General features: G+C 50.5%; 5 protein-coding genes across 5 annotated transcripts; 2 read left to right on the forward strand and 3 right to left on the reverse strand.

The window, feature by feature from the left end:
• Positions 1-607: 607 nt before the first annotated feature.
• On the forward strand, positions 608-1,563 carry A1O5_02210 (uncharacterized protein; the record flags this gene model as incomplete). Its single annotated transcript, XM_007742826.1, has 2 exons — positions 608-662; positions 698-1,563. 2 exons carry the CDS (start codon positions 608-610, stop codon positions 1,561-1,563), a joined length of 921 nt encoding a protein of 306 aa, XP_007741016.1.
• A 415-nt stretch (positions 1,564-1,978) lies between these two features.
• On the reverse strand, positions 1,979-3,968 carry A1O5_02211 (uncharacterized protein; the record flags this gene model as incomplete). Its single annotated transcript, XM_007742827.1, has 3 exons — positions 1,979-2,412; positions 2,474-3,508; positions 3,566-3,968. 3 exons carry the CDS (start codon positions 3,966-3,968, stop codon positions 1,979-1,981), a joined length of 1,872 nt encoding a protein of 623 aa, XP_007741017.1.
• A 759-nt stretch (positions 3,969-4,727) lies between these two features.
• On the reverse strand, positions 4,728-6,276 carry A1O5_02212 (uncharacterized protein; the record flags this gene model as incomplete). Its single annotated transcript, XM_007742828.1, has 2 exons — positions 4,728-5,662; positions 5,784-6,276. The coding sequence occupies 2 exons, from the start codon at positions 6,274-6,276 to the stop codon at positions 4,728-4,730; spliced, it is 1,428 nt and encodes a 475-aa protein (XP_007741018.1).
• Positions 6,277-7,442: 1,166 nt separating this feature from the next.
• On the reverse strand, positions 7,443-8,996 carry A1O5_02213 (uncharacterized protein; the record flags this gene model as incomplete). The annotated part of the gene is made up of 3 exons (XM_007742829.1): positions 7,443-8,444; positions 8,494-8,881; positions 8,932-8,996. 3 exons carry the CDS (start codon positions 8,994-8,996, stop codon positions 7,443-7,445), a joined length of 1,455 nt encoding a protein of 484 aa, XP_007741019.1.
• A 1,737-nt stretch (positions 8,997-10,733) lies between these two features.
• Positions 10,734-12,154, forward strand: A1O5_02214 (uncharacterized protein; the record flags this gene model as incomplete). Its single annotated transcript, XM_007742830.1, has 3 exons — positions 10,734-11,165; positions 11,216-11,569; positions 11,624-12,154. 3 exons carry the CDS (start codon positions 10,734-10,736, stop codon positions 12,152-12,154), a joined length of 1,317 nt encoding a protein of 438 aa, XP_007741020.1.
• Between the last annotated feature and the right edge of the window lie 2,056 nt (positions 12,155-14,210).

A 14,210-nucleotide genomic window follows, 5' to 3' on the forward strand; every position in this document is an offset into this window, starting at 1 on the left:
CAACGACAATACCCCGGGCTTCGCCATTTGTGACTTCCAAAGCCAAAACGTCGAAGCTGATCAATTAGCTTTCATCTGGGATGTTCAATCAAACTTGGCCCTCAGCCACTCCGACTCGACATTGCCCGCCGTTTTGGCGGTTGGAGAGATCCGTTGCCGTGGCGAATTGCGGCAAAGGCACAAATCGAGTATTCTCCCCTTTTGCGCACAGCCTTGCCAACCACAGGGGTACCGCAAAACTTTAAGCACTTACTAATGGCTCTGTGCAACAGGCTCGGGATGGTGCTTGGCCGTTTTCCTCTAAATCAAGCAGTTTTGCAGATGCTGGTGAAGTAAACCGACACAAGCCCCTACTCCGCAGATCGCCGTGCTGTGGACAGCGTTGTTCTCTCGGCACTTTATCATGGCCAACAACCGCGAATTTCTCCGCCCCCTTTTAGTCTTTACCGAGTTGCGGGGGTACGAGACTTTCTATAACCGATATACCCCAACCCAAGATCTTAACGATTGATCAGATTATTTAAACAGATAGAGGCATAGCAAGAAGCTTAGTTCCTCTCCGGTTCCTTGGACGAAACTGTCAGTGAGGGGTGTCTTCATTGAAAGCATGGCTCAAGTCGATCTCAAGGGAAAAGGGGCGATAGTCACTGGGGGCGGCTCCGGTAAATACCGCTGCCGACTGACTGATGCACTACAGCGACGCTGACCGTCTATGCACCGACAGGCATTTGTTTGTCCTTCGTCCAACACTTGTATCGTGCCGGTTGCAACGTCCTTGTTTGTGATCTTGGTCTCCATCGCGAGGCATTGGCATGGCTTGACACGATTCCAAAGGACATCGCCGATCCGTCGTCCGGGCCACGGGTCGTCTTTTTCAAGACCGATGTGTCGGACTGGAAGCAGTTGGAACAGGCGTTTGAAGGCTATGCCAGGGAGTTTGGGGGCGTGCCGGATGTGCTGTGCCCCGGGGCCGGCGTCTACGAGCCCTCGTTCAACAACTTCTGGAACGACCGCGACGACAGCTACTACAAGATGCTGCGCATCAATCTAGAACACCCGCTCAAGATGTCGCGCATCGCCATCAGGAAATGGGTGCAGCGAGGCCAGCCCGGCATCATCGTGAACGTGTCCAGCACGGGAGCGCAGAAGCCGAGCATGCTTACGCCGTTGTACGGAGCAGCGAAACAGGGCGTTAGCAACTTCACAAGGGGCATGGCGCGGCTGCAGGACATGGAGAACATCCGCGTGGTTGCCGTCGCCCCGGGTCCCACCATGTCGCCTCTAATGTACGATCACCCAGAGGCGATGCGGTTCGTCGACCCCGAGAAGGACAAGTTGTCACACCCGGACGAGATTGGTCGAGGAATGATGGCCGTCGCTTTTGACCGGGAGAGGTTTCCCCCAGGGACCGTTCTCGAAGTCACCCATCCTGATCGTTGGAGGGAGGTCTTTCTGCTGAACGATCCAGGCCCTGGGCCGCACGCATTCACTAGCAGAAAAGAAGAAGGCATGGCAGATGTCTATGCAGCGCTTGACGCTGACAGAAAGAGTGCCGCCCAGTAGAGGACATTGTGGTACGGTATGTAGAGTGCAAGATTTCTCCAAGTTCAAATACCGAGTGGGTAAGTCTAGTCGACCCTTGGGTAGGAAACTTTCCTGCGGGAGCCCAACTAGCTACACTTAGGATGCTGGATGGAAGACTAGAGGAAGATTCATACAGATATAGGACAAGGCGCTGGAACGCAACTCGTATCACTTGTCTCTGAATGGTTCTCGACGACATCTATTGCCTATATATACTGCTTTATCGAATTATAAATCTCCCCTAATACGTTGGCGGAGGTCGATTGAAAAGCGAAGAACCTTTCTATTCCCCATTGACGCTGTTGATTCCCTTGTGAGCAAAAATGGGGGACGGAGATGCAAAAAAGACGCCTTCTTCTCGATGAAAGCTCAGCATCCAATCCCCTGGGCTGGCTTAGTAGTAGAGGAACATTGCCTCGGGATGCTCCAAGAACCAGGTATCATCACCACCTTGCATCTCCCTGGTGGAAAAACCATTGCCTAGGTAGGAGAAGCGGTTGTTGGTGTGGTAGGTGTACTCGTAGTCCTCGAACTTGGGCCGCTCGAGCGCGTGGAACCAATGAATCCGACTTCCCGGATGGATCGCAAGAACGGGCCCGTCCTCTGTCCCGTTCTTGAACCAGGATCGGCATTTCGCCGCCCAGGCTGTCCGGGGCATAAAGTGCTGGATGTGCGTGAGGAAGTCGTCACACGCCGACTGCTTTACGTCGTATGTCCGGATCCCCTCTATCTGGGCCTTAGTCAGTAGCTGCATAATGTACTTAGAGCATTGCTCCGTGATCGTGAAGACACTGCCATGAGAGATAGGAGCGTTCGGACCGAGGAAAACTAGCGATTTTGTTAGCCTTAAGCCTTCTTCTTGCTTTCATTTGGTGATAAAGGTCTTTACCGAAGTAGTTGGGGAACTTTGGAATAGCCATGGAAAGGTATGCGTATGGGATGTTCTTTGACCACACGTCGTTCAGACTTATGCCTTCTCGCCCGATGATGGGAAAACGGGGTTTGAAGGACACATCAAAGCCAGTCGCACAGATGATAGTGTCGAGTTCGATGTGTTCACCACTTGACATGTTTATGCCGTTGCTGTCAACGCTAACTATACTAGCATCGGTGATGACTCGAACGTTCTCCTTTGTGAAGCTCTCTAGGTAGCCCACGCCGGGCGTGATTCGACGGCACCCCACTGGGAAGTCGGGAATGATCTGCTTAGCAAATTTGCGGGCTCCTTCTGGACCAAGCAAAGAGACCATGCTGTTATATGCCATTTTTCGAACTTCGTCTGCTTTCTCGCTCCCGTTCACAAGCATTAGAAACTTACTATTGATCTCTCGTTCGACCTGCTTGCGGAATGCAAGATATGATTCGGGGTTGTTTCGGAAGTGCTCCTTCTGTTCTTCACTGAAACTATCCGGCATTGAACCTCCTCGCAGAGATGGATACCGAGACGCAGCGCCAGGAGTCACCCAGGTGGGCGACCGAATGATGTGGACAAGCTGCTTCACCTTGGGCTGTATCGCAGGCACGATTTGGATCCCAGTCGAGCCGTTTCCGATAACGGCGACCTTTAGATTGTCATAACTCCAATCTGCGGGCCAATTTGCGCTATGAACCAGTTTACCTTGAAAGTCGTGGAGACCAGGAATGGCCGGCCACCTCCAGTTGTTCAAAATGCCGCCAGCGTTAATGAGGTAGTTACACCAGTCGGTGAAGATTGTCTGGTTGGACATGTCTTCGATCTCGACATTCCAGATTGCTTTAGCTTCGTTCCAGGTAGCCCCGATCACACGATGATTCATATGCATATACTTGGCGAGGTCGTATTTGACGACGCAGTGTTCAAGATACTCCCTAATCTCGGCGGAAGGCGAAAACATTTCTGCCCAATTTGGGTTGGGCTCCCAAGCGAACTGATAGTTGTGAGAAGCTATCCAGGAGAGTCAGCCTTCTTGGTTTTGGACAATCGGATACAGCAGCAACTAACGAATGTCACACTTGCAACCAGGATATCGATTCTCGAACCAAGTTCCTCCAATTGCAGGGTTCTTTTCATAGATAATCAATGTCGAGTTCTGCATGTACTTCTGGAATTGGTACGCAAGGTTGATGCCGCTAGCCCCCGCACCGATACACATCACTCGAATTGGGCAAATAGTTCCGAGAGGCTCTTCGTTCACGGTGTAGTTGTCTGATATTGTCAGATGTGGAAGGTTTTCCTCAAAAGCTGACACAGAATCCCGGGCATCAACACAGGTTCCATTGTTGAGATCGTCTGCAAAGGAGTCGCGATCCTTGTCTACACCGTTCGACTTTGTTGTCTTTATTGAGATTTGGTTCGGTGAATATACAGGAACGATCACCTCAGGAGTCTCGACAGATGGCGCCATGGTGAGAATTTCTATAGGGTATCTTTGCGCAACCAGTTCTGAATATCTGTGCGCCGGTGCAGTTGACCCTTTAAAGGCGAGGGAAAGATGTTGTTCTCCAAAAGCATTTCTATCCGACCACCCCCCATGTGGGTCCCATGTCGCTATCATACCACATCCGGCTAAATCAGATGAAGAGCCATCGGCTGTTAAATAGCCACCGGGAAATTTTGTTGAAGCAAGCCGCCAACCTGATCCTCGATCCAGCATATCTGGATGCCGCAGACTCGGGCTGGAGGAACCCATAAGCGACAGAGAGCTGGGCGCAGAGGACCGGGGACTTGGGTGCCAAAGGTAACGCCCCGGCCGTTGGTAGCATGCCTTCGTTGTCTCCAAACACACCAAGAGCGGGGCATCCCTGTTCCAGTAGAGGAAACTGGTAAATCTACTTGGGTATAGACAAGCGCGCGAATCCACTGAAATGAATGGGCGATCTTTAAGAAAGCATCCCATGACTGAAATGAGGTGACTTCTAGACTTCACTTGTGATCCGCCGCCCTGCAAGTTGCAACTGCAACCAGTGCAACACTGAATACAGAGCTCGATGTCGTTTTACTGCTATTGTCAAGTACAGTGGCCTTTGAGCAAGGACCAGTACTTGCTGCAAGTTTCTTTGTCATGCTACCAATTTTCTGGATTCGTCCCAACGCAGATTGATAATTCCTCTGATTCGATCTCTCCGCTGAAATCGCATATCACACGTGAGTATTCCTCTCACACCTAGCGCGGCTGAGCTGAAGTAGGGAATGAAATATCATTCACAGCAAGTCCGAAATCCAAATCGTCGTACGGGTGATCGAACATGTTTTGAAGCTGTAAGCTGAGATCGTTCGTCCATTCTGCTTCCACAAAAATGGAAGGTGGGTTATGAGGAAAAAGTACCGAGAAGAGTTGGGTCGTATCAACTGTTGCATCCGGAAAAAATTCGCGATAATTGATGCCGTCCTCGATGTTTAACTCATTCAACTCCAGTGCCTGCGAAAGCTGGTTGCCCACTGTCTGGGATGCGGCAGCAGATGCGTCCGAGTTGAAACCGCTCAGCAGCCTTTCAAATCCCAATAAAAACATTCTGGCGGAATGCCAGAGCTTCGACATTTCCCTCAGGGCAATGAATAGAATGTCGATTTGCGCGTTCGCGACGTTCTTTAAGGATTCGATCTGACGCGCATGTAGCAGGGCAAGGATTGCGATACTGATGTACCAATTCCCAATGCCTGGAAGGAATGCAATCGATCCCCGAGCCAGGAGGTCTTCAAAGATACGTGCGACGCACGAAGCCGAAAGAACAGCTGCGCCATATGCTTTGGGAAGAGGTTGAGTCGAAGCACTCATGTAGAGAAGGGTGATGGCTGACAAATAAGGCAGATGAAGCTGGTGGACATCCCGGTCAAAGTCGGTAGTTGTCACTGTGCTAAAAGACAACCTTAAGCGTCGAGGCAGGGCATTCACCCATTTAATCAGCCTCTGTGCGAGCTCGAAGGTAGATCCGGTCTCATCATTTCGATTTCTCAAGTGCTTGGATAAATCTCCGATGATCTCGCAGACTCGAACCCAGTGTATAAAGACTTCAGCATTGTCCCGTCGATCATGGGGAAACTCATCCAAGCTCGGAAGTTTGACGTTGGTGTCCTCCGGATGGATGATGCAGGGGCGCCCTTGACACACCGACGTCAAGCGTTCTCTCGACCATGAGGGAATCAGCAGCGGAATTGACGAGAACATCAAGACTTACAAATAATGTCCACCATATGCAACGTCTCAGGGTTGTTGTTTCACCTAGTCTCATCATCTGCCCTGGAGTTGCCTCACGGTGAAGGCCAATCTCCTGGGCGAGACGGATCGCAAGGGATGTCCACCAGTATTGGCTATCCATGCTGACGACACTTGGGGGACCAGCGCTCCACCAGTAGGTGAGGATGATTGAGATAATCCTCGCCAATGGATTTCGCTCCGTGTTGCCATGGAATAATACCTTGAATCTCTCATAATGTACACGAGGGGGCTGATGGCTGAGTCTAGGGGGCCTGATTGTTGTTCCTAAGAGGCCCAGGGCTTGTTGTAGGAGCAAGGACCGTGCAAACGGAGACTGATCATCAATGAGGTCATCGCGATGCACGACCGGACACCACGTGTAGCAGAAAGCTACGAAAGTCTCGGCATAACTCTGACGCAAGATGGGAGACAATTCAGGGATTGGATGACTTGGGGTTATTAACGTGCTGATGACCTGATCAGAGTCATCGCGAGGGGGGTGGTTGAACATGGACATGAACCCAGACTGGCCTAAGTAGCTGCGCTCACGGTGGATTTCAGAGGATGGAGGAGGCCTTGGGGTGTTCTGTCCTGCATCACATGGCCCGCCGGCATTGTCACCTGTTGTGCTCGTGAAGGGTTGGCCTCCTCCAATCTGCACCACAGCATTGTCTCTAGAGACACTTTGAGACGGATTGGATGAGTTATAGCCGTCTTGATGTGACGGGCCTCCTGGAAAGGTGCTGTCAAGATCCAATGGTGGCAGGACCGTTGCGCTGGCATTCTGCCGTTGAGGAGCGCCCCTGCGTCTCGATTGTCGAGCTCTGCAGTTGCCTGAGCGATGTGCTTCGAAGAGCCATCAAACACATCCCACTTACATGCAAGAGGAGTTTGTCGCTCGACAGTTGCTACATTGGCTGTCGGCTGTAGACAAATTAAGGTCACATTTGATCTGGTAGAGGTCACCATTGATTAACTTCATCGCACTCGTATTGGCTCGACGGCGAATTCACCTTCTTCTGATGGCAACGCATACAGACCAGGTTAGCTCTCCTCTTGATCTGGCGGTTCGTTCGTGCGGTTATTTCAGCCATTCTGGGAGCCGATAAGCCTTGGGTAGGGGAGGACGAGGGAGATATTTGCCGGGGGTATAACCGGCAATGGCGTCTTTATATGGTCCATTCGAACTGGACTACCTCCGTGCGGCGACTTTGGCGGCGTTTTCGGTAGCACGGCGATTTTTAGACGAATTCTTCAATTGACCTGCATTGATGAAGACCAACGAGCCCGGGTTGTCGGCAGCTCGGCAGTGAATGTGGCAGTACCGGTCCCGGCTAACCTTCCAACTCAGACGACGAGGTAAGATAGTACGATTTCGGATAATTGATATCGCGGCTCAGCAGATATTCCAGGTCGGTGCGGAGGGTTTTCCGCAAGGCCGTTATGGTTAAATCGATGGGGATCAAGGCTATCAAGTACTACTCGGTATTAAAATAAATGTTCTATACCCACATTACCCACCAGCGTTTGAGAGATTATATCCAGCCAAAGCCGGCGACCATATGCCATTTCGTAAATTAACGAGGTATAAGCGTCAGGGCTCTGACATATCTGGAATGAACTTGATCACCCCTGTCTCTGACGCCGAAATTTTGTTGTGGCGCTTGATGATGCAAATTCTCTCTAGATCTCCGGCCAGACCTCCCTGTATGGACATCGCGTTGTCTTCGTCTGCGCTGAGCGGATGCTCCTTGAAGCGGCCGCCGGAGGGCTTGTAAGCGACGGGGAGTCTTCGTCCAGTCCGTCGGGCCTCGGGATGAGATGAGGGTCGTAGCCAGCCAGAGACCACCCATCCTGCGTGCGGGTCCATGACCGAAAGAATTTCGAACCTCTGCCCGGTAGGGTCTGTATATCTCCAGCCTCCGTCATCTCGTACCGAGAATGGAAGTCGAGTCCATACTTAAGTGCGTACGGAATTGTCAGGGCAAACTCGTCAAGGGGCAGTGGGCGGTAAATCAGCCTCCGAGATTCTGCAAGTCTGATGTAGTCTATCAGACCCTCGACAGTCTTTAATCGTGCATCGACACTGTGCATGTATTGTCTGATCTTGGCTTGGTGAGTCTGCAGTTCTGTATCAAGGAGTGTGATAAACTGGTATTCTGGACTTGCGTTACGAACTTCGGGGTCTTCCTCCAGGTAGAACTTTGAGTTCTTGACGTTGGCGATGAACTGATCTTCCAAGTCGTACTTCCCAGTAGTCTCGTTGTAAACAGTCGACATAGGAACGTATTGCATCAACACAGCTCTTCTCCAGGAATACACGGGGTTCCAGAAATCGAGCATCATCAAAGCATTGAAGACCTTTGGCGATAGCAGCGACGTAGGAGCCTTCCCAGGATTGCTTTTGATGTTCTGCATGATGAGCACACCCTGCGAATCCTCAAACGAAGGTTGGAGAATAGTGAACATCATGTCTTCAAGCTCTTCCCCCTGTACCTGTACGAACAGTGTCTGATCGAATGAGCTGGTCTGTTTTCCGCCTCCTAAAGTTCCTTCGGGCAGATGCAGCCCTTGGTGACCTGCAGGCACTTCGCGGACGTCTTGGATCACCGCTAAGCCCAGATTTTCGGAAGCTTGCATGTAGTCGGTTTTGCTAAACTCAAATTTGGGGATCTCAATGTCTTTCTAGACGCGGTCAGCTACCAGATGAAGAGGAGCAAGATAGATGACTCACAAGCAGGTCTGTTGCAGAATACTGACTAAACATCTCCCTGTTGTAGAAGTGATTTGCTGGTGCACGCCATTTTTGCCCTATCGTTTGTGCCACTGCGATATTGATGGTGGTATTGAGGAGAAGGTGCGCCATCCATCGTCTTACGTTTGATGGATTTGATCGAAGTCGATTTCCAGCGTCGAGAAAGTCTAGGGACTTGCGAGTAGTGTACCATTTGCTTATTCCCTTTTCGACAATAGATTCGAGACTTTCGGCGCTCTTCACGAGAGAAAAGACTGAGCCGGTACCTTGATCTGTGAGATACGGGGCCGTCTTGAACCGGTTTTTAAGTCTTTGTGGCATATTACTGACGAGGCTATGATTATCTGTATGCCAGTGAGGCCACGGTCTAATTCTGGGCTTTAGCATGGAATCTTCGCAAGACGGCAGCAGTCTTACTTGTGGAGCTCTTTCATCACAAGGGCTCCGTTGACATGACCATTGAATGGCCCGAGGTATGACATCTCATCGGTAAACGCATCTACCGACGCACCTTGGTAGATCCATCCGCTGGATCCTGGGGAAGAACTTCCCTCAACAATGCCTCGCTATAGTAAATTATGAAATCAGCCGGCATTCATAGAGTTTGGTGGTTCTTGCCTGGTAAAACCGAAACATCCTAGTGTCCCAGCTTGCTATCTGCAGGAATGCTCTTTTGGAGTCAAGAGCACTCGACCCGACAATACACAAAGTCCAAGAATCAGGGATTCTGTCGTCGAATGGCTTTTCACCTCCAGATGCGGCGAATGCCACGAACCGGAGTGCCTGATTCAGCCAGGTTGCGTTGTCTTGCGTGATGGGAAAGTCTCCCCCATCCGCTACACTGAACACAGACAGTGTATTCCTCGGTGGACTAGCTTGCGAACCCTCTGTTGATCACAGACATTAGAATTTGTTCCACTTGCAGAAGTGCATGTTGAGGAGCTTTATGGAATTACCCCATAGTCCCATCATGAGAGCGTCGAAAGAGAGCACATCACTATTCCGATCTTGTTGAAGCCATTTCCCAAAGAAATCTGTAAAATTTGTGTTCAGAAAAGCCGGATCGGCAAGCCGATCTATATCATCGCCCTCGTGGCGTGTAAATGTGCGATACCACAAGTTGGGTTGAGCCATATTAATGCTGTTAAACCGAGTAAAGCCCTCTTGATAAGAAGCAGACGAGGATCAATTGATGAGGTACAGGGCAAATTGTGTTGCTCACGGGCAATAGACCCTGGCGGGATGTCTCATAAAAGTGAACGGAAGAGTCGGAAGCTCAAAACGCGAGCGCAGTTGAGAAACCAGAACAACTCCTCCAAACCACAATCGTCAACAGCAGCTGTAGCTCAACCTGGCGTGTCAATGGATACGAACGGCGGCCGTGAAGACCGCGCCAAGGCTAGTAGTCTCCGATCAGTGAAGCAGCCTCAGCTTCGTCCTATATTGCATGACGAGTTGATTCCGTGCGTGGTATGCATCGAAGGGTCTGGCCAATGCACCTTGCTGGACATCTCGTCCAGACTCCCTCGGCTCGACCCCATGGTTCCGGAAGTTGCAATGTCATTGCAGCTGAGCACTCTCTACTGGAGTTGTTAGGATGGCCAGGGGAGCGCCCAGTGTTTCCTCCGGCATGAAAGTGGCTCCGCCGTGTTTCTGCCGTCGATAGCTGATCAGCTGCGGTGATGGCTTGCTCGTATACCACAACATTCTTTTTTTTGGTGGCATGGAGAGAACTTGATCGCTGATGGCTAAGAAAATGTTTGAACAAGCTGCAGCTTGCCTACGTCTTGGCTGTGGTCTGGAGCCTCACTTGCGGAGAGGCGGCCTTGGCGGGAGGTATCCCCGGAAGAACTGTGGTCGTCGGGCCGGGATCATGATTGGTGCCTACCAGGAAACTTCTTGGAACTCTGGCGGCCAGCTTCAGCTCATGCTCGGAGTCTACATCGAAATGAGTGCCTTGCACTTTCAGAACCCATCTTGGCGACTTGGCCGTCAGTGTTTCGTTGTGCAACAAGTCATCTGATGGCTGAAATGGCGCAAATACCTCGTGTTCATCCCCTCCTTTGTGCGGCTGAAAGACGCAGAGACTTGCAGGCTTTGAAGGACATTCCCGTTTGAAAACAGAAGGCGAGATTCATTCTGTAGTCCATTTTCACCTCGGGGTCGCCCTGACTCTGTTCACAACCTCTCGTCCCGTCAAACCCAGACCTTCGCGAACCATGGCTGGAATCCATGCTGAAACTCTACCAAGTTTCTCCCCTCCGGGAAATGTCGATGACTTAAGTCCACAAAATCGGACGGGGTGGTCGACTTCGATGTCGGACTGGATAGACCTTGAAATCCAGAGAGGTACAGGTAGTGGAAGCCCCTTGACTCAATTCTTCAATGGCACAGTCACAGCCTACAATCAGAACCAAGCTGGTGCCACAATCACTTGGACTGGCTTTCCAAACAAGGTTCGTCTGTTCTATATCTTGCAGCTGGTTCTTACCATCACAAAGATTGCCATAGCCGAAGGAGATGATGACGTGAGGCGATGGAGAGCAGCGGATGCGACCCGCGATGTACAAGACGAGTACCTAGAGTGGTCTCTTATTCGTAACAATGCCGGCAACATCGTTCGGGTGGTCTTTACTTGCGAAGGCCCAGAAGTACGGTCCCATAGCCATTCTGGCGACACCAGATGTTGACTAATTGGCAGTATTGGAATTTCTTCGTTGCTAAGGAGAGGGATGGTGCGGTCGAGACGATCAAGTCCCTGAATCAGCCGTTGCTTGATGATGTACCCAAGAGTAGCTTCTTTTGGCCCAATCAATCCGACCCCAGCAACGAGTCCAAATGGATCTACAACCCCAGAAATCAGTACAATAACTCAACGGCAAGTGGAACGATTACGCATCTTGTGCAGGGTGCCAATACACTGCGCGCCGAGATCAACATCGCGGCACAAGCAACGATTCTACGCAAGACGGCCTCAGGTAACCCAGTTACAAACTCGGACCGACTCATTCGCTGCTCAGGATTCGGTGACCCTGATCGAAACTCAGATCCCCGTGTGAGTGCTTCGGCAGTAACCTAAGGTGCGTTCTGAACTAACAGCTGTGTTTAGATTGGTTACGGTATCAACCAACTCGCATCTCAGGGCAACGCAGTTTCTCTCAAAGACCCGGTCGCAATATACATAACCGATCTGGATACGGGGACCTTGAAACTGGATCGTTACGGGGACACAAGCCGTCTGGAGGATATTCCCGAGGGGACATTCACGTTTCAAAGGGGAGACATTACCAAGCAGCAGGGGCTTCGTTTGCGTGTACAGATACCGGACGGGGAGAAAGCTCCGGATGGGAGACAGCTCACTGTCAGCGACATTTACGATACTAAGACCCAACGACACATTGACTTTGGAGCTCAAATTGCCGACTACATCAAAGTTGGAGTGCACGGCGTGGTCATCGGGGGAGTCCAGGTCGCACCAAGAGAATTCTGCCCACCGTTCGACACTGCCAATACTTCGTTCATGGATATGGTGCCTCAACTCAAGGCCGCGATCACAAAGCAAGCCTCACCTCACAATCGGGTTACAAACCTTAACATGCCACGGAAGATTGGAACGAAGGCAGATGCTGGGCATAAGTAGCGACTTCGACACTCAACCTTTTGAAACTTTAGGTGATTGATAGTGCTTCACAAAATTTTGACTGACTCTGGCATAAATTGTGCTTTCCCATTCTGAACCTAGCAGTTTTTGTCGCTCAACTATTGGCAGAATCGATGTGACTTGTTGAATCTTCACGACAAGCTCTTACACAGAGGTGGTGCCTTCTTCCACGAGTTCGGTCTCAGACCGTCTCACAATGCAAAATGTACAACCTTGCAGATAAAAGAAACCTTGCCTAGAACGGATATCCGCCCTCCGATTAGTATCTAGCATCATCTATCGAGTTATATACTCTGAATTTACCGCATGACCTTTCCTTCTGTTCAAGAACTTCGGTTCTGTTCGCCAAGCAATGTAGCTGGATGAGGCCAAGCTCAGCTGAACGTTCCGACTCAAGCTTTCAAAGCTACATTTGGCTACTCTCTTCGACACTTGGGTGACTGTAAGCTGTGTACGAGCATTGGCGTTCTGGGCTCGCTGCCGGCTTCCGTAGTGACCAAATGCAATCCGTTATTTATCCTTCCCCAGGCTTTCTCAACTTCCCATGACTACTCAGGTTGGGTTCAAAAGACCAACTCCACGGTCAGCTGAGTTGTAGTGTTTTCGACTTTCGAAACTGCCTTTGGAATCACTCGAATTCGTTCGCCGAGCCGACCCTATAAGAAGTCTAGGGATCGATTCTACTGGTAGGTTGGGATTGTATTCGTGTCGCTTTCTGGCGGGACTCGACAACGGTAAGACGGAGCCTAGGACCAGGCGAATATTTTGGTTGATATGCAGAGTACCGACAAGAGCTGACTTCGGCAAGAAAGTTGTGCGACAATTTCTTTATCTTCAGCTTTGGATTCCCATATTCAGCCCTAGAACTGCGATGGCGTTCACCGGCAACAAACGGGTCCTATATAAGCCTGCCAGCTCAACCAGCAGGCTTGACTTCTGATATTCGTTTCAATCTTCTGCTTGCCCTTCCACAGAGTCATCAAACATGGTAAGTGCAGAAGGTCCTCCGGTCTCGCTGATCGCTGGTCACAGCTCACCCATGAGCAGGCTTTCTTCGAGGAAAATTTCTCCGGACCAGAACATAACTTAACCGTAGAGCATCACGGACAACACACAAACTTCGTAGCTTCTTACGATACGTGGATTGGTCAGTTGTGGCAGCGTGAGTACGTCCATCCGGCAAGTTTGTTTGACGATTGGAGCTTACGAGCACTCTATTACAGATTTAACAACTTCCAAGCTGGTGTAAGATCCGTCCACGTGGGTCACCTCGACCAAGTTACTCATCCAAATGCTGCACTCAACAAATGGGTCTTCATTACCGCTATCATGATTACCAGAAATGAGACCAACCATCATGGTGGCGGTTGGAATCACAAGGCGGACTGCCAGCTAGAAGTCGTAGTTCTCAGCATGCAGGAGGGTGCTTCGGATCCACATGGGCGGCTGACAACGTTGAAAAATCGAGAGATTAACACGAACACCCTCAAAATCGCGAGCGGGAACTGGAACAAGTGGGTGACCGTCAATGGAATCAGGTAGCCGAGCTCTACCTAGCTAGAGAGATCTGGATTCTTAGCTCAGTGCTGGCCGAGCTCACTTCTCGGAGAGAATGGATCCGCGCAGCCAGCCGTGGCGTCAAGTTCGTCCAGCTTTCCAAGAATTACAACGTCCATGATCTTCAAAGAATGATTTCTATTGTGCGTTTACCCTTCTGATATATCTCTATGCTGGATGTAGTTTATGAGCGGCAAGATATATCTGCCTGCTGCATCTTTGTCGCCGGCGATCAAGTCCTTCGGAGATCTTGATGATCAATGCCTCCTCGAAAGAACTCAGTATTCACAGGCTGATAAAGTATGTCAGATGCTTGTTGGTGCATTGAATCAACCGCCACTAATATTTAGCGGTTTGACCGAGTCCTTAATCAAGAATGTCGAGATTTACTTGGTTGACGCAGATAGATTATCGAACAGTTGCCATTTATGTCGCAAAGGCGTCTTCATCACAATGAAACTGTCGACCTTCTATTCAA

This window comes from Cladophialophora psammophila (genome assembly GCF_000585535.1).
Source record: "Cladophialophora psammophila CBS 110553 chromosome Unknown aczJe-supercont1.3, whole genome shotgun sequence".
Classification (NCBI taxonomy): Eukaryota; Fungi; Ascomycota; class Eurotiomycetes; order Chaetothyriales; family Herpotrichiellaceae; genus Cladophialophora; species Cladophialophora psammophila.